Source organism: Rhinolophus sinicus, chromosome 4, assembly GCF_057876585.1.
Source record: "Rhinolophus sinicus isolate RSI-liver-muscle chromosome 4, RSI-T2T, whole genome shotgun sequence".
Classification (NCBI taxonomy): Eukaryota; Metazoa; Chordata; class Mammalia; order Chiroptera; family Rhinolophidae; genus Rhinolophus; species Rhinolophus sinicus.
This window is the reverse complement of record NC_142504.1, coordinates 96871467-96896136: the sequence shown is the minus strand read 5'-3', so window position 1 is coordinate 96896136 and position 24670 is coordinate 96871467. Positions and strand designations below refer to the sequence as shown.

General features: G+C 40.2%; 1 protein-coding gene across 8 annotated transcripts in view; it reads left to right on the top strand.

The window, feature by feature from the left end:
- The first annotated feature begins 1037 nt into the window (after nucleotides 1-1037).
- The window catches only part of PIAS2 (protein inhibitor of activated STAT 2), a 77264-nt gene continuing 53631 nt past the window's right edge, over nucleotides 1038-24670 (top strand). For 4 of the 8 annotated variants that reach the window (XM_019739671.3, XM_019739673.3, XM_019739669.3 and 1 more), the window contains exon 1: nucleotides 1038-1280. In XM_019739671.3, the coding sequence (XP_019595230.1) occupies nucleotides 1257-1280 (24 nt within the window). In that variant the 5' untranslated portion in view covers nucleotides 1038-1256. Of the gene's footprint in view, nucleotides 1281-18914; nucleotides 19004-24670 lie in introns of all 8 variants that reach the window. The other 4 variants (XM_074340022.2, XM_074340024.2, XM_019739672.3 and 1 more) reach the window with 4 other exon arrangements.

Sequence of the window (24670 nt, the reverse complement as noted above, 5' to 3'; positions counted from 1 at the left end):
GAGTGGGAAGTTATTCTGGGCCCGAGGATCAACATTCAGAGGTCTCAAAAGGTGGTGGTTGGTAAGACACTGTCTCATCAGTGGTGGGTAGTGGGTCTGATGGAGGAACTGAAAGAAGTGCATTGTTGGTGAAGTGAGGGGGAGTGGGAGGAGGCAGTAGGTAGGAACCAGATTAAACGGGGCTGTGTAAATTATATTGTGTTTCAAAGTCTTTTCGTCAATGAGTTCCATTAACCTCTTCAAGGAAATCTGAACCCTGTACTTGGTCCAGCAAATTTTCTGATCAGTTTTACTCAGCATCTTCTCTCATCCTTTATCAGCAAGTCAGAAGTGCCATCAAGCTTCCTTCCATCTTCTCTGCCCTTGCCATTTCATTCTTTCCTAGCTATCAGATTTCCCTGACTCCTCGACTTTTTATCATGGCCCTTCTGATAACTCTCTTATTTCACTTCTCTTCCAGTGCCACCCCTCCCCCCAACCCTTTCAACTCTGCTGTCCATGACATTCAGTTGCCCTTCAAAGTCAGAATCAGCCCCGTTAGTACTTTGAGGAGATTAGCAATCCAAAGAGGCCCCACCAATCCTGCATCATTAGATCGGAACAATAGCTCATCCAGCACCCATACTTAGATTGTTCCGAGACAACTACGCTGGAGGACACTTTCATTGGCAGTGGCTTCCTCCGTCCACAGCCACCGTGTGAAAGGGACCGTAAGAATTCTCCCGAAATGTTCCCGTCACGAGTCCCGACCTCTTCTCAGCCACTCCCCCGGGCCAGGCTCTACTCCAAGCCCGCGGGTAACGCTGCAGTTGCGACGGCGCTTCAGGGGGTCGGGCTCCGGCCACCGCTCGGGGGAGGGGTATCACCGCTCGGGGCTGAGAGGGGCCCGCGACATGGCTAGGCACGAGGAGGCATGCGGGAGGCGGGCAGGGCACGATAGAGGGCGGGAGCTAACGGGAGGATCACGCAGAAAGCGGGGAGCGCGGCCGGAAGAAGCCGGCGGAAAGTGGTGGGCCCGGTGGGGGGGGGCGCCTGGTGGGCGGGGCCGCGCGGCCGGGGGCGGAGCTCCTGTGTCTGTCACGTGACGGGCCCGGCGGCGGCGACGGCGGCGGCGGCCGCGGCGTCTTCAGCGGCGCCCAGTGCAGGATGGTGCTGGAGGCGGCGGCGGTGGCCGTGGTGGCGGCGGCGGCGTCGTTGGCGGCAACGGGAGGGGGTGCTGTGGCGGCAGCGGCGGCGGCGCCCGCGGTTGGTATAAAATGGCGGATTTCGAAGAGTTGAGGGTAAGCGGGGGCGCGGGAGTGCAGAGCGGAGGCCGCGGGGGAGGGGAGGGAAGGCGGGGAAACTGCAGCGTCGCCGGCCGCCACCTTCTTGCTACGCGGGGACGGGTTTGTGGAGCCCGGAGTCCCGGCCCGCGTCGGAGTGAGTGGGCGCCGGGGCAGGCGGCGGGAGGGGGAGGGGAACGCGGCGGCGGAGGACGCCGGGGCCGCGTCGGGGTTGGCGGCCTGGGGCCCAGGGCTAGCGGCCCTTTGGTCGGGCCTGGGCTCCGCACACCTGGCGCGGGGTCCGGGGCCGCCCTCGGCAGGGGCTCGTGGGGACGCGACTTCCCCGTTATTTTAAGGGCAGATGTGGAAGCAGGATTTGCTTTTCCACCTTCGCGAGGGGTGTCCGAGTCTCTGGCTATTCAGAAGTCCACACGCTCCTCACTCGGTGGGAGACTGTTTTCAGAAACGTGAAGTTGGGTTTAGGAATTCTCTTTTCTCTATGACTGATGCTACCGTTTAGTCAGATGGGTCACGAGAAAGGCCCCTCCCACCAGTGCTTCCTCAACGTGTTGGAGAGAAGCGTTGTCTTTTGGGACCCCTGCCTTCAATTATCGGCCTTCAACCTTGATATTTTCTGAGGGCTATGGTAAGAAATCCGCAAAGTCCGTGTTGTCGTGAGGTGTGTTTGTGAACTCGTCTTGCTGTTGAGGAAAAACATTTTCCCTCCTAGCCTTAGAACAAGGTCGCAACTTTATTGTTGATCCCTTTGTACAGTAGAGGTTTGAAAAGGGGTGTGCTGGAAGTGGAACGTAAAGGCTCTTTCCCCCTCCACCCTACCCCCCCGGGTTGATAACCTTCAGAGTCCTCAGCGAAACAAAACTGTGATAAAGGAACCAGATTTATTTTTTATGGCTCACTTGAATTACTGGTGACATAACTGGAATACTTAAGGACGGAAACCCTGATTTTTAAAACAAAGTCAAAATAGAGATGAATGTAAACTTGAAATTCACTGTAAACCTTTTGCATAACATGAACGAATGGTGTTAGGATTACTTTTTTGGAATAAGAAGGAAAGGAATCCGGTAAAAGATTCAGTTTTGTATGTTTGTTATTGTTTTTTGGCAGGGGATGGGGTCGGGGAAGGATGTTGGCTGGTGACCTGGCTGGTACAGTGGACATCAGCAAAAGAATGCATTAATTATTCTGATCTAAAGGGAGATTGTTACAGGTTGTATAATGCCTGTCATTTTTCCTTCCTGTTTCAAGAATTCTTTAATTCCCAGTAAAGATAAAAGTATATTAATGAATTAATGCCCTATACTAGTTTATACAGAGAACCATGATAGTACGTAAAAGGTGTTCATAAGGATAAAGTACGTATAAGGATTTGAGTGTCTCAGAACCCCAGTTGCAGAGCTTTAACACCTGTGGAGCTTTTGAAGCAACCAGGCCTGAGCCTCACCTGTGTAAATTCATGTGTTAGGTTTGGGATGGGTTGAGAAGACTGAAGTTTAAAGTTAAATTTATTTTTACCTGCAGTATTGTCTTAATTTTTGTGTAATAACAGATGTACGAGTATACAACTTTTCTAAGATTTTTTTTGTTGATGAACTTTTCCAAGTCTTGTATTACACTTTTTTACATGTTGTTCAAAGCTTAATAAAAAGCAGATAGTTTATTTACTGGTATAGAGCAGAAAGAACAGTCAGTGCTTTGGTTGGAGTGGAACCAGAAACTGCCAAGTGGTTGGAAATCAAAGAAGCTTTTCTCTCTGTGTCTCCCCCCTCCACCTTGTTCTCTTTTCTGATTTGTTTTGTGGGTCAGCTTCATCATCGCTTTCTGTAAATCAGTTGTGATTACTTCTCCCTGCACTTGCTAGAAGATGGCCCCCCTCCCTCACAGTTCACATTAGGTAACTAACAATAGGTTAATGGGGAGAGTTTTCAGAGGAGGGGAGGGTATGGGCTGTGGAGATGCTGGAAGAATTATCCACTCCAGTCCTTGCCTTAGCTGCTCAGTGGCATCTTCTACATTTAAAGATGAACTGTATTCCCGCCCCCTTCAGCCCCCCGCCAGTGCAAAGGGTGATGATGGTAATGATAATGCAGATATCCGGTAGAATATAGTGCTTATTATAATACATGCCTGGCTCTGGTCGAAGCACTACACAGACATACTTAATTGTCACAACAATTCTGTGAAGAAATTGAGGCACAGAGAGATGAAGTAACCTGGCCTAGGTCATGCAGTTCGAGTCTGGAAGACATGGGTTTTGAACCTCCGATGTCTAGCTTTAGAGTTGGTGCTCTTCAGAGTCTGAACTATACTGCACCGTTCATCTTCCTTTGGGTCCAGGCGGCACTCCCAGCTATCCTTCTGTAACCCATGGACTACATTGCCTGATAAATAACCAACACCCTTCTTATGTGACTCCTGAGGTAAGAACGTCCAAACCTATAGAAAATTTTATAAGAGTTTATTAGAACCAAACTGAAGACATGCCCAGAAGGAAGAGCTCAAAAATGCTCCAGTGAATGGCAGTTTTGCAGTTCTTTTTATACATTTGGAATGAAAGGAGGGAATGTAAAGAACATTACATGAAATCTATTGGTGGTAGTAGGTTAAGGAGGTGGAGAGAGCAAGGAGGGGAAATCCCTATGACTGGATAAAAATAAAATAGAGAGATATATTTCTTTTACATTGGTGGGTACAGGGTAGTTTATATTTAACAATCACAGTAGGAAATAGTGATAGTATATAGGCAACAAGACTATGAGCTTCCTTGAGGACGATTCCCAGAGGGGTCTGGAAAGGAGGATTACTCTGGCATTTCAAAGGTGTATTACCCTAGATTCCAAAGAACAATGGACAGAGCTTGCTTAACATGAAGATAAACCTTTCACTAAGGAAGTTAGAGGCCTGGAAATGACTATCCACCAGGTAGGAATTTATGATCAGATCACACTGTGAGGTTACTTTGGTCACTGAGCTTGTCAGATTTGTTACATGGCCCCCTTTTCCTTCACATAACATACAATATTGGAGGGGCAATTGACTGAAAAATCTATTTAGAAAAGATGAAAAGGGAAGAAACATCTAGGACATTCTAAGTGGCCTTTGCTTCAGACTATATTACTATGGTCAGAGTGATAGTCAAGTAAATTAAAGCACCAGGAAAAATCACGGGGATTAGTTTGTTGGCTGACTTCTTGGCAGTAGAGGAAATAGCCGACCTGAAGCCGCATATTTGGCTGCTGTTCTGCTGAGAGGATTTCCATTATCTTTGTCCATTATCATTCAGGGCCACTCCATGAGTCTGTATAACCAGAGCTGGTCACTTCTGGCTGGTGCTGCCATCTCCTGTACTGGATGGAGGTCAGGAATTTGGGAAGAGGTCATTCTCATAGTGACTCCTGTGCTTTTGCTTTGTAGGTTTGGGGGAGGGGAGGTTGTTTGAAGAGACAAGTCCTGTAGAACCTTAAGAGGCTGCTTGGCAGTTGCAGTTTTTGAGACTGCTGTGTGAGCCAGTACCAGAGATCTTGTCTGGCCATAGCAGAATACGGCAGCCCTACACTTTCCTTCTTTCCGTTCTGGTGACCAGTAGAATACCAACCAGCACATCTTTCTTCCAGTTCTGGGAGAGAGAGTGATGGCCTGACCTTAGGTGAGAGTCCACTTCTGTTGTCATCATCTGTAGTCAGGTTAGAGTCCCATCATACAAACCTGACTCATGAGAGCACCCTGGTGGGTTGAGAGAAAGGAAGGGGCAAATTCCCTGTGAAGGGAAATTGCAGTCTGAATAGTCATAGATCTTGACTATAATAATGCATCATGTATTAGAAGCTTCCAAGGTGCTAGAGAAGAAATCACTCAATTCACCAGTTGCTTATTTGCAGCACTTATTATGTTGGTAGGAGTTTGCGATTCACTGGTTTGCAAATTAACTACTGTGTTTCCCTGAAAATAAGACCGGGTCTTATATTAATTTTTGCTCCAAAAGACGCATTAGAGCTGATAGTCTGGCTACGTCTTATTTTTGGGGAAACACGGTACTTCTCTCCACTCAAATGGAGGGGTTGAAGGGGATCTATTGTTAAGATTCTTTCAAAAGGATCGCTCTTCTGAATTTTTCACTATTCTTTTTGTGCATTGAGAATTTATTATCTCTGTGTGTCAGAACACGAGAATGAATGCGTGTGCAAATCTCTGGTTATGTATTTGGGCTAGTGAAAGCCAGTGATTATAGCTTTCTTAATTGATCCTGGTAAACCAGACACAGAAGATCTTTTATACTAAGAGGCTTAAGTAATTTTATAACAGAAGATTTTCTATCTAGAAGGGTTGAGTGTTTAGTTCCCTATACCTAGCAGGACTTGCCATCCTGGTAGCTTCAGGTGCTGTTGGGTTGCAGAAGGAGAACGGGAAATTAAATTAATGGGGGACTAGAGTTAGAGGTACTCATAACCCCCAACCACTGGGCAAGGAAATAGTCTAATACACATAGATGTGATAGATGTAACAGAATCCACCATGTGATTCAAAGCTATTAGTGGTGTTAAAAGATAAACTGAGGCGTATTAAGCTTTTAGGAATTTATTTGAGCAAAAATCGATTTGAATCAAACAGCGCCATACCAGAAGTGGTGAGGAGAACTCCGTTGACAGAAGCTGGGGGAAAAACTTACAAAGACAGAAGCAAAGTAAGGAAATTATTGACTGGCTATAGCTTCCACCCTTGTTGGCTTAGATTTTGGTTTCCTTACATAGGTGCCAAGCATTAGTGTCACCTCAGTCCAAGGCCTCCTTGTTTGATTAATTTAACAATTCCCCCCTTTTGATTGTCATGTTGTACGCAAGAGATTGACTAGAAACTTGGTATTAGCGCCACCTGTAAGTCACGATCAGAGGTAAATTGCTCTTGTCTCATTGTGAAACTCATAGGTTATGATCCACGGAAGAATTACTTTTGCTGCTTATCCCATTGTTCGTCTTGTGTCTGTTTCTGGGTAGCGAGGAGGATCTGGTATGGTCCATTTCAAAGAGGTTCAAGGGCATTCTTTCTTAGGTGTCATTTCCAGAAGACCTACTCTCCAGGTACTAAGTTGTGGAATGTTTGACCATCTGTTGGAGGTTCACAGAAAGCTTTCTTCACTGGGTGTAAATTTACTTTGGCATAATTCATTAAAGCTTTGCAATTTTTTTTTTTTTTTTAAGATTTTATTGGGGAAGGGGAACAGGACTTTATTGGGGAACAGTGTGTACTTCCAGGACTTTTTTCCAAGTCAAGTTGTCCTTTCAGTCTTAGTTGTGGAGGGTGCAGCTCAGCTCCAGGTCCAGTTGCCATTGCTAGTTGCAGGGGGCGCTGCCCACCATCCCTTGTGGGACTCGAGGAATTGAACTGGCAACCTTGTGGTTGAGAGCCCACTGGCCCATGTGGGAATCGAACCGGCAGCCTTCGGAGTTAGGAGCATGGAGTTCTAACTGCCTGAGCCACCAGGCCGGCCCAAAGCTTTGCAATATTGAGTCATATCAGAATTTATGAGTACAGGAGACACATGTGGTTCTATCCTCAAAGACATCGGTCTTTCTGTTACTATTTTATAAGGTGTTAATTTATTCTTTTCTATAGGTGTTGATCTAATTGCCATCAAAACCAATGGTAGAACTTTTGTCCAGGGCAGTCCAGTTGATTCTGTTAATTTTAGCTAGCTTCAGTTTTAACTTTCCGTTTGTCCATTCAACTTGCCAGATGACTAAGGACAGTAAATGCAATGTGTTAGCAGTGCCTTATTTAATTGCTTAATTATTTGTCCAGTGAAATGAGTTCCCCTATCATTAGAGATTTCTCTGTATACTCCATAAAGGAAATACAGTTTCTAAAAGTTTCTTAGCCACTGTTGTGGCATCAGCTTTTCTGCATGGAAAGGCTTCAGTCCAGCCTGAGAACATACAAACAATTACAAGAACATATTGATAACCCATTGTAGGAGGCAATTGAATGAAGTCCATTTGTAAGTGTTCTAATGGCCTACGAGGTGGTGGGAATGCTCCATCTAATAATACCTTAATGGTCTTTTCAGGGTCATAGGCTTGACAAATAAGACATTGGTTGTAAATGACTTTTGCGGCCTTGGAACAGTCATCCCATCAATACTTTTTCATATTGTATCTGTGCCATGATGAGTTGCTGAGTGTAGAGCTTTTAGTAATGACATTTGTAAGGGTGCAGGAAGAACCACGTGGCCGTCCGGGCCCTCAGTAAGTCCTTGTTTAATATTAACTTTGCACCCTTATTGGTCTCAACATTGTTACTCCAGCTTAGGTGCCTGATTTTGTCTTTTATGTAAATTATCATAAGTAATTTGGTTAGAATCAATCTTACGGAGTTCGTTCAAGTTGCATATTGTAATAATTTTAGTTCTGGCTAATGTGGCATGGAAGTCTGCTAGAGCGTTTCCCGGATACTCAGGCTCTGTTTTTCTGGTATGAGCTTCAGTTTTAATTGCAATTTGGTTGGGATTCCAGTAGAAGTGAGGAACCCTCTGTTTCTATAACATACCAAAGTCATGGACGGCACCCCAAGGGCATATCTGCTCTCAGTATAAATGGCTGCTGCTTTTTCTTTGACCAGCTGCCAAGCCTGAGTGAGGAGGGCATGTAGGTCTGCTGGGTGAGCAGACTTAAACTGGGGAAGGATCCCCTTTTCCAGTAGTTCCCATTGGCTTGTTTCAGCATATCCTGCGTGACACTTCCTTTCTGCATTCTTAGCACGGGACCCAGCAATGAAGGGCATTAAATCTGGGCTTTTGAATGTGTTTTGTAAGCGAGGGCTTAACTGTGACCCCTCATCTACACAGTTAACTGTGATGGGTGCCATCGTCAGGCAAGGGTCACAGGGTTGAGCAAGTTGCAGTGCTTAAAGATGGAGTTAAGAAGGTGAAAGGAGGGGGGGTTGGGGGGGAGGTGAGGGTAAGGGGGATCGAATATATGGTGATGGAAGAACTGACTCTGGGTGATGAACATACAATGGGATTTATAGATGATGTAATACAGAATTGTACACCTGAAATCTATGTAATTTTACTAACAATTGTCACCCCAATAAATTTAATTTAAAAAAAAAAAATAAGTTTAACTTTTCATATAAATTTTAGAATCAGTTTACCAATTTCTAAAACTGATCCTACTTGGATTTTGATTGGGAATGTTTTGAATGTATATATAAATTTGTGGATAATTAACATCTTCATTATACTGAGCCTTTGGATCCATGTCTCTCCATTTATTTAGGTCTTCTTTAAAATTCTCTCCACCATGTTCTATAATTTTCAGAGGAGATGGTTTCCATTGTCTTGTAAAATTCCCAAATATTTCGTGTTTTGTGTTGTTGAAAAAGACTTTTTAAGTTTTTATTTACCAGTATATAAAACTATAATTGATTTTATTAAACTTACATCCTGCAATTTGGCAAAATTCGCTTATTCTAATTGTTGATTTTTAGATTCCTGTAGATTTTCTAAATAAACAGATGTGTTAGCTGCAAAAAAAAAAAAAAGAAGGTGAAAGGAGAATGAGGTATTCTCCTTATTAATCATAAGGTATTAGTCTGCTTGCTGAAAAATGTTGAGTCTGATTGGACCTTAATAGACTTTCAATAGGATGAGGTACTTGTAAGTCGTATCCTAAGACCCATTCAGTTGAGGCTTCCCTCAATTTAGCTGCTGTGGCTACTGCTTTCAAACAGTTTAGATATGCTCTGGCTACTGGTTCTAATTGTAAGCTGTAGGAATAGGTCTGTGGTTTCCTCCATGCTCTTGTGTTAGAACTTGTGCCTGGTTATCAGGCTTGTGGGCAAATAAGGTGAAAAGTTTAGTATACTTTGGGAGCCTTAGGGCTGGAGTTTGTTGTAGTGCCAATTTTAGTTGGGTAAAGTCTTGCTCATGATTATCTTCCCAGGGTAAGGGCTCTGGAATTGACTTCTTTGTAAACTCATATAGGGGAATTGCGATCAGAAAAAAATTTGGAACCCAAGATCTACGGTATTCTGCAAGTCCAAGGAGCCTCCTTTATTGTAATTAATTTAGATGTAGGTGTAGGGAAATTTTGGATAGTGTTTATGCTTTCAGGTGAGAGGGAAATGCCTTCTGCAGTCAAGTCGTGCCCTATGCGGTGAACCTTCTCTTTTGAGAATTGGAGTTTTTCCTTGGAGGCCTTGTGGCCTTTACAAACTAATCGCTGTAATAGATAAATTGCATCTATTTCTGAATCCTCCCTCGGAGGGGAACTTAGCAATAAGTCGTCTACATATTGAATGAGTGTAGAGTTCTTAGGGAATTATAAGGTTGCCAAGTCTTGATGTAAAACCTGTGAAAAATAGGATAGGGCTTCAGTGTATCTTGTGGCATTACAGTCCAGGTATAGTTCTAGTTTTTTCCAAGTGAAGGTAAACAAATATTGATCCTCCTTGTCAACTGGGATACTGAAGAAAGCAGATCAAAGATCCACCATTCTGAGTCATTTTGAGTCTGTAGGTACATTAGATAACAAGGTATTGGGATTTGTAACTATAGGAAACCTTGGTATCACAGTTTTACGAACTGCACGCAGACCCTGGACAAATTTCTAACTTCGTCCATTTGGTTTTTTAATGAATAAGATCAGAATGTTACAGGGATTAGTGCACAGAATTGTAAGTCCTTTCTTAAGTCTTCTACAGTTGGTGAGAGTCCTGGGATAGCTTCTGGTTTTAGTGGATATGGAGGGGATTTAGGCAGGGGTTTAGAATGATCTATTTGGATTTTCTTGGGTTCAGAGCTCTTAATTTTGCCTTTGTTGAAGAAGAAACCCATCAGCATTCAGGCACTTCTGAGAGATCAGGGCTTTTATACTTTCTCAATTTCATCCACTCCTGCTTGCACGACCACAGTAGCTCAGGTTCAGGAGGGTCAGGAAATTCTAAGATCATTTCTCCTTCTTAGTTAAGTTTTACATGACTTTTCATTTTAGAAAGCAAAATCTCATCCTAACAGGTTTACTGGGGCAGTGTCAGTCACACAGAAGGAAATGCGTTTTCCTGAAAATGGCCCTAGTGTTATCTGGACCGGTTTAGACACAGGTGCTCTTTGAATTTGGTTAGAAACCTCCACTACAGAAATATTCTGTACTCCCAGGGATTTGCTGTTTCATGGAACTATCCACCAATACGGTACAGAATTTTCCATTGATTTTTATCTTAGTTTCCTCTTGCTCCTTTAGAGATATCATGAAGAGCGATTTACTGAAGGATTCCTCAGAGCCCCATCAATGATTATTATTTCGGTAATCAAATTTTTTTAAGACTCCCCAATGGGAAAACAGTCTGGATTAATAGGTGGAGGTCTATTAAACAGTGGGTTCAGCATGGGGCAATCCCTTTTCCAGTGCCCTGGTTGTTTACAGTAGAGGCAGGCATTTTGGGGCAAAGTATTCCTGAATGGAGGATCTGTGGGTTCTGGCTTGAAATGTGTACGTGGAGGTTCTCAGCCTGTGGAGCTGTTGTAACTGCAGGGCCATTAGTTTATTAGATTTTTAAATTTTATCTTGCTGCAAGTTTTTTCCAAATGCTCAGCTAGGGCTGTTAATTCAGCAAAAGGGGCAGTTTCCCAGCCCAGCTTGTGTCTCTTTGTTTAGTTTGGACTGGAGCCTGCTAATGAATAAGGAAATCAAGGCGTTTTCTTTGTTTGATAAAGCCCAGAATGTTTCACAGAATTGTTTTCTAATCTTTTAGTCTGATATTGGTTCATCCTTCTTTCGTTTGCAAGATCGAATGATAGAGCAGTCAGTCTTTTGAAAAAAATACCTTATCAGTACTTTCAAGTAGGTCGTGGGCTATTTTTCTAGTGTGTTTTGGGCCAACCCTGGCAGAGCGATTAGTATATGGGTCTTTAATATTGCTCTTGGGATCTTCCCATGTGGCTTTAGCCATCTACATTCAGGTGTCACTAGGTCCTAATGTCATATGAATAAATTGGTAGCTATCCAGGAGTTCCAGATTGTAAGCTCTACTTAGAATTCCAACTTGTAAAGTTTTTGAGGATTCTCTTTAAGGTTTGGAAAATCTTTGATAGTGGCCCGAAGTTCAGCCTTTGACCATGGAGAAAAGATGAATGGAATGCATTTGGTTTTCCAAGCTCAGTAGATGGCCTCACTTTAAAAGGCGTTTGTTTAACTCTAGCTCATCTTCAGAGTGAAAGGCAATTGAGTAAAAGGGATTAGTAGGTTCAGAATATTTAGGAAGAGGAGGGTAAAGGGAAGACACAGTTTGAACAGTCAAGGTTAAGTTAGTGTACACTTCCTTTTAGATTCACCTTCAGCTTGTTGCTTAAACTTTTCATTTGCCTTTTGTCAAGAATCTTTTAAAGAGGCATTTTTTTTTATTCATTTAGTTTTTTAGAACCTTTTGCATACCAATAAAAAAATACGTCCCATTGTTTAGGGGGAAATTCGGGACCCTTTTTTCTCTAGAGCACCTCATAAATGGATAGGCTTATCTTGGTTGAAATTTCCCTACTGTGACTGCTGTACTTCAAGATTATTTACTGACCATGGGTTCAGAAAAACACAAGTTCTGGGTCTATAATTTTTCTATATACAGTTAGCCATGGGTCCCAGATGGAGGAGTCCCAGATTGTGTGGACTCAGAGGAACCCACTTTTCTCTTTTTTTCTCCCTTATTACCTGAGTTAGATCCAATCCAACCCAAGTTGGATCCAGTTCGGTTTCTTTTAAGTCTGCCAACCCCAGACCCAGTCATGAGAAAGAAATACTCAAGTAAATTCGAAGCGCTCTTTTAAACACAAAAACTGTGGAACTCATATTTGAGAGGGACTTACCTGTCACCTCCAGATGCAGCAGGAAAGCAGTGAACTCAGTGGGCCAGTGGGTGCCTTCACCTGGGTGCTTCTTGCTCTTTGGGGTTGTTGTGGGTCTCTTTTGGGTCCTGCATCTGACACCAGACCTGTTAAAAGATGAACTGAGGCACATTAACATTTTAGGAATTTATTTGAGCAAAACTTAATTCGAATTGGGCAATATCAAACCGGAAGTGGGTAGAAGTGTTATGGATACCAGGATCGGAAAGAACCCAAACTGGCACTCAGAGAGTTAGGAGGGTCAGCTTTATTACGCTGGCGGGCTCAGTGGGATCTTTCCCAAAAGACTGAGCCCCTAGCAAGGTTTTGAGCAGGTTTTTATGGGTTGGAGACTTCCTTGAGTTGGGGAAGGGGTAGGTGTCATCTGGTGATTGGCTCGGGGTGTGGCTTGCAGGGGATTATGCGGAAGTGGGCTGGGCCATAGGCTGGGGACTTCTCTCTCCACTGGGGCCACCATTTTAGGTCGGTTCCACGTGGCAGGGAACCATTTTAGGTGAGTTTCTCCATCAGAAGTACTCTGTTTACCGGAGGTGGGGAAAAACTTTTACAGAGGAAGGGTGAAAGCAAAGTAAGGAAATTATTGACTGGCTATAGCCTTAAGCCCTAGTTGGCTGTTTGTGATTGTTGTCTTTAGGTTTTGCTTTCATCACCTGGAGCTATTTACAGGCTTAGATTTTGGTTTACTTATGTAGGCACTGCAGCGTTAATGCCACCTCAGTAGAATGGGCTTCTTGCTTAATTAATTTAAGAATCGATACTGGTAAACCAGACACAGAAAATCTTTTATACTGAGGCTTAAGTAGTTTTGTAACAAGATTTTCCGTCTAGAAGGCTGGACTGTTGGGTTCCTTATACCTAGCAGGACTTGCCATCCTGATAGCTTTAGATGCTGTTGGGTTGCAGAAGGAGAATGGGAAGTTAATGAGGGATTTGAGTTAAGAGGGCCTCATCCCTCCTACCCCCAACTATTGCGCAAGGAAATAGTCTAATAGATACGATAGGTGTAACAGAATCTACCATGTGATTTAAGGCTATTAATGGACACAACTAAAATTTCCAGGAGTATCTCACTTGAGATCATGGCTATGAAAGCACGTTCAAAACTAAATATAGTTAATATATAGTCACAGGATGTGGAGTACAGCAAAAGGAAGAGAGTCTGGAACTGTAACAGCTATATGTATACGATGTCAGAGGGGTAGTAGGTTGGGGGAGGGGGTTATCACTTGTGAGCAGTATACATGTCTATTACATTGTTTTATACACCTGAAACTAATAATAATAATAATAATAATAAGCTAAATATAGTTAGTTGACCCTTGAACAACGGCAGGGTTATGGGCCCTGACCCCTGCGCCGTTGGAAATCTGCACATATCTTTTGACTCCCCAGTTGGCCCTTCAAATACACAGACTCAACCAACCACAGATTGAAAACAGTATTTTCAGTCCTCGGTTGGGAAACTGCAGTTGGGAATGCAAAAATACTGTTTTTGATCTGTGACTGGTTGAATCACAGATGCGAAACTCATGGATGGGGAAGAGCCAACTGTATTTTTTTGGGGGGGAGAAATCCATGTATGAGTGTACCTGTTCATACATGGTACGGTTCAAACCTGTGTTATGCAAGGGTCAATTGTATTTAAATTAAAATGAAATCAATAATTCCTAGTAGTCATTAAACCAAGATATTCTTACCTACAGTAGACACTTTTGCATTTCTTTGTTCCTTAGGTCTGCACCTTTCCTCTGGTAAACACAAGTACCTTTTCTGATAAAGCTGACATTTTTCTAAGTATAACATTCTCCAGATGTTTCTCTTGACTCAACATTTTTGCCTTTATTTTTCTGGATTGGATCTTAACTAGTCTTTTTAGATTTTTTAAAATTGGGATATACTTTCCATACCATAAAATTCAGCCTTTTAAAGTGTTCAGTGTTTTTGGTCACTTTATAGAGTTGTGCAACTGTCACCACACCACCATCTAATTCCAGAACATTTTCATCGTCCCCAAAGAAACCATGTACCCATTAGGAGCCACTCCCTATACTCTCCCCCAGCCCTCAGCATTCACCAATCCACTTTCTGTCTATGGACTTGCCTGTTCTGGGCATTTTGTAGAAGTAGAATCGTACATGTAGCCTTTTGTGTTTGGCTTCTTTCATCTTACATAGGCTTTTCATGGTTCGTTCACGTTGTAGCGTACATCAGTACTTGTATTCCTTTTTATGACTGAATAGTATTCCATTGTACGGAATAGACTACAATTTGTCTATCCATTCATGAATTTATGTACATTGGGGTTGTTTCTACTTTTTGGCTAATATGAACATTCATCTACTAGTGTATAAATTTGTGTGGACATATGTTTTTCAATGTTCTTGGGTAGTTAGTTTCCTAGGAGTGGATTTCCTGGGTCATGTGGTAACTGTGCTTAAGTTTTTGAGGACCTGCTGTACTGTTTTCCAAAACTGCCACACCATTTTATACTCCCACCAGCAGTGTATAAGGGTTCTAATTTCTCCACACCCTCAATCTCATGGTGTGAAGCGGTATGTCATTGTGGTTTTATTTGCATTTCCCTGATGACTAATAATGTTGAGCATCTTTTCATGTGCTTATTGGTCATTTATACATCTTCTTTGGAGAAACATCAGGTCAGACCTTTTGCCCATTTTTTAATTGGGTTATTTGTTTTTTTTATTAAGTTTAAGTTCTTTATGTATTCTAGATACAAGTTCTGCATCAGACACGTGATTGCAAACATTTTCTTTTTTTATACTGTCTTCACTTTCTCGATAGTGTACTTTGAAGCTCCAAAATTTTTGATTTTGACAGAGTTTATCTACTTTTCGTTTATTGCTTGTGCTTTTGATGTCAAGTCTAAGAAACCATTACCTAATCCAGTGTCATAAAGATTTACACCCATTTTCATCGAAGAGTTTATAGTTTTAGCTTTTGCATTAAGGTCATTGATCCATTTTGAGTTAATGTTAGTTTATGGTGTGAGATAGGGATTCAGCTTCTTTTGCATGTGGATATCCAGTTTTCCCAGCCCTATATTTTGAAAGATGATTCTTTCCTCATTGAGCTGTCTTGACAGGTAGTGTTTTTCTTCAGGTATCTCACATCACAGTTGAATTGAAGTACAAGTGTTATGTGATATCAATTGGTGTCATAGTCCAAACTGTTCTCTATGAATGTTCATTTTGAACCCCCTAGTAATGTGGCCTTTTCCCTAGACTTTTTGGAAAAATAGTTTGAAACAAATGTTTCTTTTTTTTTCACTTCGCAGACAATATGAACCTAACAAAGACATTCAGAGCTCTCCATTTACTTATTCATGTAGGTCAGTAAGAGAAAATCTTGATTATGTCACAGAATGTGTATTTTTTTTTTTATATTAGCATGCTATTCAATTTATGATGTCGAACAAGTAATTTTACTTTTTTTCTAATCTGGAAAATGGTTTTAATATTTTTTATTCTCTTATTTCCATTCCTCATCTCCCCCTGCTTCTCCTTCTGTCTCCCCCCCCCCCCCCAAATAAAAGCAATACTTGTGCAGACAGTGCAGGATAATTCCAAAGGAAAAGTCCTTCTTTCCCACTAAGTCCCACTTCTGATATAACTGCCTTAAACTGTTTTTTGGTTTTTTAAATTTTTTTAAGGCCGGCCCAGTGGCTCAGGCGGTTAGAACTCCATGCTCCTAACTCCGAAGGCTCCCGGTTGATTCCCACATGGGCCAGTGGGCTGTCAACCACAAGGTTGCCAGTTCCATTCCTCGACTTCTGCAAGGGATGGTGGGCTCTGCCCCCTGCAACTAAGATTGAACACGACACCTTGAGCTGAGCTGCCGCTGAGCTCCCGGATGGCTCAGTTGGTTGGAGCGCATCCTCTCAACCACACGGTTGCCAGTTCGATTCCTCGACTCCCGCAAGGGATGGTGGACTGTCGCCCCCTGCAACTAACAACGGCAACTGGACCTGGAGCTGAGCTGCACCCTCCACAACTAAGATTGAAAGGACAACTTGAAGCTGAATGGCACCCTCCACAACTAAGATTGAAAGGACAACAACTTGACTTGGAAAAAAGGCCTGGAAGTACACACTATTCCCCAATAAAGTCCTGTTCCCCTTCCCCAATAAAATCTTTAAAAAAAAAAAAATTAAAAAAATTTTTTTAGGTTAATTCCAAAACTCAAAAATACCACATATCTTTCTATACCTTGAGTTTTCTTTTAACTCTTAACAGTATCTGTTGCTTGACTTTCTAGTAGATAAGAAATTTAGGTCATTATGTTTTCCACTTTTTCCTAATTCTGTTGTTGATTATGTTTAACTTTTTGTAATAGTTAAATTTCTGTTTCTTGGCCTGTCAATTTTGTTAAATTTCTGTTTCTTGGCTTATCAGACATCTGTTCAATTCCCAGCCTTTCCAAGAAGGATTTAACATCCACCCATTTCCCTTTGTTTCTCTTACCTCCACTCTTCCTTTCCATCCTGCTTTCATTTTCTATTACATTATCAAGATTTGTAGCATTTATATTATGGTTTATAACTCTTCTAAACTGTGCTTCTACAGGAGATTCTAGAAATTGAGTACCAAGAATCCGCCTTTGTAAAATGTATGCTGATGATACGTCTTAGTCACTGGAGAACTAATTCATGTGGAGCTGTAGAGAAACTTCTGTTACTAAACCTGTGCTCCTTAAAGGAGAAGTACAACAAAGTCCTGCTTGAGTGAGGGAAGCTCATGGATATCATTTTTTAAATTTCATATTACGGTGTGTTCTCATCTTTTAACCATTCAGCTTTTCTTGAAGATAGGCTTTCTGGCACGCTCGACCTTATCTCATTTGGGCAGCTTGCTTTCTTGGTGGCTTATACAGCTGTCATCCTGGGATTACTTTACATTGCACTCCTGTGTTAGGTCTGTTATTTGGATACCATGTCCTTTTTTTTTTCTTCAATTTTTACTGGAATATAATTACAGGTAGTTGTTTCAGCAAGGATACATGCTGGTGATAAATTTTCTAATTTATTGAATGTTTGAAAATGGCTTGCCTTTGTTTCTGATTGAAAATTTAGATACAGAATTTTAAGTTGATAATACATTTTTTCTCTCTGAACTTCAAAAGCTTTGCTGTAGGAATTTAAGACACCCAGTGTTGCTAATAGAGGTCCATTGCAAATCTGATTATCCTTTTGTAGTCACTTTGTATACAGTCTTTACGGTGATCTCTTTATCTTTGCTTTTGTGAAATGTGTTTAGTTGTAGGCCTTTTTCATTCATTGGTGGGGGTACCTTTTCAGTTCTAAGACTCTTCAGGTCTGAGGAATTATCTCCTATTTCTTTGATCATTTCTTTACCTCCTTTTCTGTTTTCTCTGAGACTCTTGACAGGTGAATGTTGGACTTCCTTGAAGTTTTATTTATTTACACTCTGGAAGAGTTTCCTGACTTTGTCTTTGAATTTTTCTACAGAACTTATTTCAGAAATTATATTTTTAATTTATAACAGCTTTATCCTCTTTTTCTCCTTCCTTCCTTTGTATTGTGTATATTGTATGTAGCTGTAGTTTGTTCATGCCTTTTCACTAGCAAAATAATAAGAGTTCCAGTTGCTCCATGTTCTTTCTTGTCCACCCTTTTAATTTTCGATGTTTTGGTGCATGTTCAGTGCTTTTAAATTGCATTCCCTTATTCCTTTAATGGGTAATGATGTAAAGCCCCTTTACTTATTGGCCATTTGGATATCTTTTGTGACGTGGTTTGCCAAGTTTTACACCCATTTTTATATTGGGCCATCTGTCTTTTTCATATTTATTTGTAGGAGTTCATTACATATCACTGATACCAGCTCTTACTGGTTATATTTCGCAAATATCTTCTCTTTTCCCCAACCCTGTAAGTCTGTTCAAACTTCTACTTGACTTTTCAACCTATCCGTTGCCCTTTTCCCATTGGCAGATGCTTCCAGGGGACAGAAGGGATCCAGTGTTCCAGGCGTTCCCTTCGTTCCACAGTTGTGGCCTCGCAGGTCTTTGCTACCTTTGCAGCGCCTTATGCCTTCAGACAGATGTTTTCTTATGTTTTGTTCAGTGTTTGGGTTTTCACTGGGAGGGTTGGTTTGAAACAGTCTATCTAGTCAGTTATTGGGGTATACGGAAGTAGGTCAAGTCCTCCTGACTTGTAGTTCTTTAACGAGATTCTTGGCTGTTTCCTTCTCCATATACTTTCAGAATTATCTTTTTAACACACACACACACACACACACACACACACACACACACACACACAAAACCTGTTGGGATTTTGATGGGAAATGCATTGAATCGAAACCAGTTTGGAGAGAATTAACATTTTGTTAAGTTTTCTTAATCATGAACATTGTAATCTCCATTTATTTAGGTCTTTTACTGTGTTTCTCAAAGTTATAATTTTCTTCAACTAAACTATTGCAAACATGTTACGTTTATTTCTGGGTATCTTATTTTTATATCAAATCATAAATGTTATTTTTATATAATTATATTTTCTACCTTGCTGGTGTATAGAAGTAAAATTTGACTTTGTATAACAACTGTGCTATACTCTTGTGATAAATTATCTGTAGAATTCGTTTGGATTTTCTATGCAGACAGACCAATCTGTGAATAATGACCTCTTTGTTTCCTCCTTTCCAATTCTTATGCTTTTTTTTCTTTCTTTCTTTTTCTTGTCTTAATGTGCTGGCTAGGATCTCCAGTACAATGTTGAATAGAAGCGATGATGGGGGCATCCTGATCTTGTTCCTGATTTTAAAGGAAATGCTTTCAGAGTTTCACAGTTAAGTATGATGCTTACTGTAGGTTTATTGTAGATAATCTTTTCAGGTTAAGGATGTTCCTTTCTATTACTGGTTTGCTAATTTTAAAAAATGGATGTTGAAGTTTATCAGCAACTTTTTCTGCATCTTTCGAGAGGATTTTATTCTGTAACCTGTTGGTTTTTTTTCCTGTAGTCTGTTAATATGATAAAATACATTGATTCATTTTCTGATATTTAAATCAACCTGTGTTCCAAGTATAAAGTCAACCCTGATCTGTCTTTTTTTTTCATTATTGGATTCAGTTTGAAGATAGTTAATTCAGCATTTTTGCCTCTAATAATGAGCAATATTGACCTGTAATTTTAAAAATACATGCCTTTCCACTTCTGGAAGAGTTATTGTAAGATCAGAATGCTGTTAAGTGTTTGGTAGAATTCCCTTGTAAAATTGTTACTGGTGTTTTCTTTGTGGGACACTTCTTAACTACTGATTCATTTGCTTTGGTTATAGGATTGTTTGTTTTTTCAATTTTCAAACCGGTTTTGGCAGGGTATACTTTAATAGAAAGTTGTCCATTTTATCCATATTCTTGAAATTATGGCATTAATTTGTTGATCTCTAATTTTGTAGTGCCTGTAAGTTAATGTTCGTTTTCTTTTTAAGCCTTCTTTTCCTTGATCAGTTTTAAAAGCTAAAAGTTTGGCAATTTTTAAAGACTTCAAAGAATCAAGTTTTTGTCTTTTTTATGCTCTTTAATGTATCCTTCCTCTATCTCATTAATTTCTGTTCATTCTTTATGCTTCCTTTGGATTCATTTCTATTTTTCTAATTAAGTTGGACGCCTTGCTTATTTTCAACATTTTAACATAGGCATTTAAGACCATGAGTTTCTATGTATCATTTTTCCTGCATCACACAAGTTTTGATGTGCAGTATTATCACTATTTTTCTGTTTTCCACTGTGAATTCTTTAATTTATGAGTTATTTAAAAGTTTTATTCCTAACCATATGGGGGTTTGTTTAGTTATTGATTTGTAATTGTGTTGTGGTTAGGCAGCGTGATCTGTATGATATCAGTCCTTTGGAATCTGTTGAGACTGTTACCAGTTTTTGTAATTTTTGTTTGTATTTGAAGAGAATGTCTATTCTCCATTTATTGGTGCAAAGATTTATATATGTCCAGTAGTTAGGCATCTTAATTCTGTTGTTCAAATCTTACGTCTTTATGTTTTAGAGAATCTTTTTATATTTTTCCAGTTTTTCTTGTAGTTCTATCAATTTTTAAAATGTATTTTTAAGTTGTTACTAGTATATGAAAGTTTAAATTTGTGATATTTTCTGTTGAATTGAAACTTTTACTCTGTCTAGTGACTGTCTAGGAATGCTTTTTGTATTACATACTGCTGTCTGATATTGCTGTACCTACACTGTTTTTCTTTTCGTCAGCTCATTTTGGCTGATTTTTAAAATTCTTCCTCCCCCTACATTCTACTTTCGTCTCTTGGGAACATCATGTTACTGATGGTCTTGGTTTTTGTAATTTCAAATTAAACTTTTTATTAAGATAATTGTCAGTTCAGTCAGTTGCCAAGACATAATACAGAGACATCCCATGTACTCTTTACCCCGTTTTCCCCCAGTGGTAACATCTTGCAAAACTGTAGTGCAGTATCACAGCCAAGGTATTATGGACACAGTCAAGATACAGCCCTTTCCATCACAAGGACCCCTCATGTTGTCGTTTTTATAATGACACCCACTTCTTTCTCTCCCCTTAATCTCTGGGACCCACTCATCTGTTCTTTATTTCTATGATTTTGTCTTTTCAAGGTTGTTATGTAAATGGAACCGTACAGTATGTCACCTTTGGGGTTTGGTTTTTCTCACCCAGCATCATTCCCTGGAAACTCATCTATGTTGCTATGTGTATCAAGTGTTGAGTAGTGCTCTCTTCACTGCTGACTAGTATTCCACAGCATGGACCTCTTTAAGGCATCTGGGCTGATTACAGTTTTTGGCTATTATGAATAAAAGTGCTATAAAAATTTGTGCATAGGTGTTTTGTGAACATAAGATTTCATTTCTTTGTGATAAATGCCCAGGGCTGCAATTACTGGGCTGTACGCTTCTTGTACATATAGTTTTTAAAGAACTTGCCGAACTGTTTTCCAGAGTGGCTGTACCATTTTCCATTCCTATTAGCAGTGTATGAAGTGATCCCATTTCTCTGCATCCTTGCCAGCGTGTGGTTTCAGTGTTTTTCATTTCAGTCATTCTGGTATGTATCTAGTGATACCTCAGTAAGGTTTTAATGTGCATTCCCCTAGTGGGTAATGATACTGGAGATACTTTCATGTGCTTATTTTTCATCTGTATATTCCCACTGGTGAAATGTCTCTTTATGTCTTTTGTCCTTTTTCTGATTGGATTGGTGTGTTTTTTTCTGTTGAGTTTTGAGAGTTTTAGATACATTTTAGATACTAGTTGTGTGTTGGTGTGGGGACAGAGCCAGGAGTGCAGTTTCCAGGCTCTCACCCTCAGGTGGAAAGGTGCTCACTCAGGTAGTAAATGGCCATCAGCTGTGATTGGATGGCCATCAGCTGTGGCTAGTTGGCTGTCAGCTGTAACCAGTGAGCCATCGGCCACTAATATAACTGCCGTGGCTACACTAGCAGCAAATGGGGGCTAGCAAGAAGATGGTGGCTGAGCTAGCAAGCGCGGATTGCAGCTAGCAAGTGGGGTTGATTGGCAGAGAGAAGTGGACGGCAGGTTGGGGATCGTGTGGCTGCTTAATGTGTCTCCAACCCAGATGCCAGTGAGAATATAGTAGTATGACTCCCCTACCTATGGCTCCGTGGGTGTTACTGTTTGGCCTCACCATGTCCTGCGTTCTTATGTGGGGAGCTGGAGCATGACAGTTGGATATGTGCTTTGTAAATATTTTCTCCAAGCCTGTCGATTGTCTCTTCATCCTTTTAACAGGGTCATAACAGAGCACAAGTTTTAATTTTGGTGAATTCCACTGTATCGTTTTACCTTTTGTGGATCTTGCTTTGAGCATGAAGTCTAACACTTCATGTCTTATCGTAGCCCTAGGTCCTGAAGATTCTCTTCTTGTTTTTTCCTAAAAGTTTTGTTGCTTTATTCTAACGCTTAAGTCTCTGATCCATTTGGAGTTAGTTCTTTTATAAAATGTGAGACTTAGGTGGAAGTTCTTTGTTTTTTGATCTTTCTGTGGATGTGCAGTTGCTCCAGCACCGTTTATTGAAAGGCCGTCTGTCTTTCCTCCATTTGAGTTACTTTTGCACTTTTGTCAAAAACTATTTGGGCATATTTGTGTAGGTCTATTTCTGGGTTCTTTATCCTGTTCCATTGACGTATGTGTCTCTCTCTCTGCTAATAGCCCAGTCCTGAGTACTGACCTAAGATGTGAAATGGGATAGACTGATAACTCTATTCTGTTTCAAAATTGTTTTAGCTCTTTTAGTTCCTTTGCCTTTTCATATGCATTTTAGAAGAATGTATATCTATAAAAAATCTTGGTGGGATTTGGGTAGGAATTGTGTTAAATCTGTATATCTGTTTAGGGAATATTGATGATGTTACTTTGTTGAGTCTTCCAATCCCTGAAGAACCCATTTATTTAGCTTAGACTTGTTTCATTAGTGTTTTATAGTTTTCAGCATACAAGTGCATGTTTTGTTATGTTTTAAAACATACGTATTTTAATTTTCTTTGGAGCGATTATAAGTGGTATTTTTTTAAAACTTGTTTCCACATATTCTTTGTTAGTATATAGAAATGTGATTGGTATTTATGTGTTGGTCTTCATATCCTGCGACCTTGCTGAACTCAGTTATTAGTTCTACAAGTTGTTTTGTAGATTCCTTGGGAACCTTCAAATACAGGCAGGTTTGTGTTTTTTTTCTTTATATTTTTCCAACTGTATGCCTTTTATTTCCTTTTGTCTTTTCCCACCAGCGAGAACTTCAGCACTACGCTGATTGACAATGCTCAGAGTAGACATCTTTGCCTCGTTCCCCATCTTAGAAGGAAGCAGTCAGTCTTTCACCATTAAGTATGTTAGCATCTAGATTTTTTTGTAGATGCTTTCTGTCACGTTGAGGAAGTTCTTCTCTATTTCTGTTTTTCTGAGAATTTTTATCATGGGCGGTGTTGAATTTATCAAATGCTTTTTCTGCATTAATTGATATAATCACATATTTACCTTGTTCAGCTACTAATAAAGTGTACTATGTGGATTTCAAACATTGAACCAGCCTTGCATCCCTTGAACAAACATCACTTGGTAATGGTGTATAATTCTTTTTATAAAATGCTGAGATCAATTTGCTAATATTTTAAGTATTTTAGCATTTATATTCATGGGGGATATTGAGTTGTAGTTGTATTTTTTGTACTGTCTTTGGATTTGATATCAGGGAAATACTAGCTTCATAAAATGAATTTGAAAATATTCTGTTATATTTTCTGGAAGAAATTACATAGGCTTGGTGTTAATTCTTTAAATGTTAGGTAGAATTCCCCTGTAAAATATTCTGAGCCTGGTCGTTTCTTTTAATTATGAATTAAGTTTCCTGAGTAGTTGGTGGGGTAGTCACATGATCTGTGTCATATTTGGTGAGTTTTGGTGGTTTGTATTTTTCAAGGAATTGGTCTTTTCATCTAAGTTGCCAAATTTATGTGTATAGAGTTGTTCGTAGTATTCCTGTATTATCTCTTTGATGTCTATAGTTTCTGTGGTGGTATCACTAATCTTGTTCCTTTAGTTAGAGTTTATTTCATTTATATTTGTTGGAATTACTAATGTATTTGCTTTTCTTTACCTCTTTATTTTTTGCTTCCTACTTTTTCTGTGTTTTCTGTCTTCATCTGTTTTCTTACCACCTTTTGAGGAGATTTTTTTCCTTTTCTCTAGCTCCTGTTTTCCCCATTTACTAGTTGTGAAATTATATACTTTTCAATTAAAACTCTTGAAGTTTTCATGAATTTTCTTGAAGTTTTAATACATGTATGTAAGTCTAAATTGACTATCTTTTTCTCACCTACAGAATACTTGAAACTGTTTACCACACTACCAACTTATACGTGTGCCACTGTTGCCCAGCATTTTTGTTCTAGCTTTTCTTAGTCTCACAAATTTGATGTTAGTTTTATACAGTAAATGTTTGTTTAGGCTGAGCACCTCCCTCCACAGGTTTATCATTTTTTACTCATGATTTTGCTATCTTAATACTCATTTCTCTATATTACACTGTTGAACAGTGATGGGCTTTTTACTTTCCCTTCAATGTGTTAGGCATGTGCTTTCCTCCTCAGAACTTGTGCACCCGTGTGTCCTGTGCCTTGGACTGCTTTTCCTTCAGTATCCATTGGTGCTCTCTTATTCCTTCAGTTACTCAGTTTCCTTCTCAATGAGACCATCCCTCCTTTAAAGTGGAAATCTTCTGCCTCTTCATTCCCTGTTTCCTTTTCCTCCTCTATTTTTGCCCATGTATTCACAACCTGCCATATTATACATTTCATTTATGTAGAAACATATATTCCTTAATCCTTGTTTTTTCTCATCTTTCTGATAATAACCATTCTGATAGCTGTGAGGTGATATCTCATTGTGGTTTTGAATTGCATCTCCCCGATGATTAGTGATGTTGACCATCTT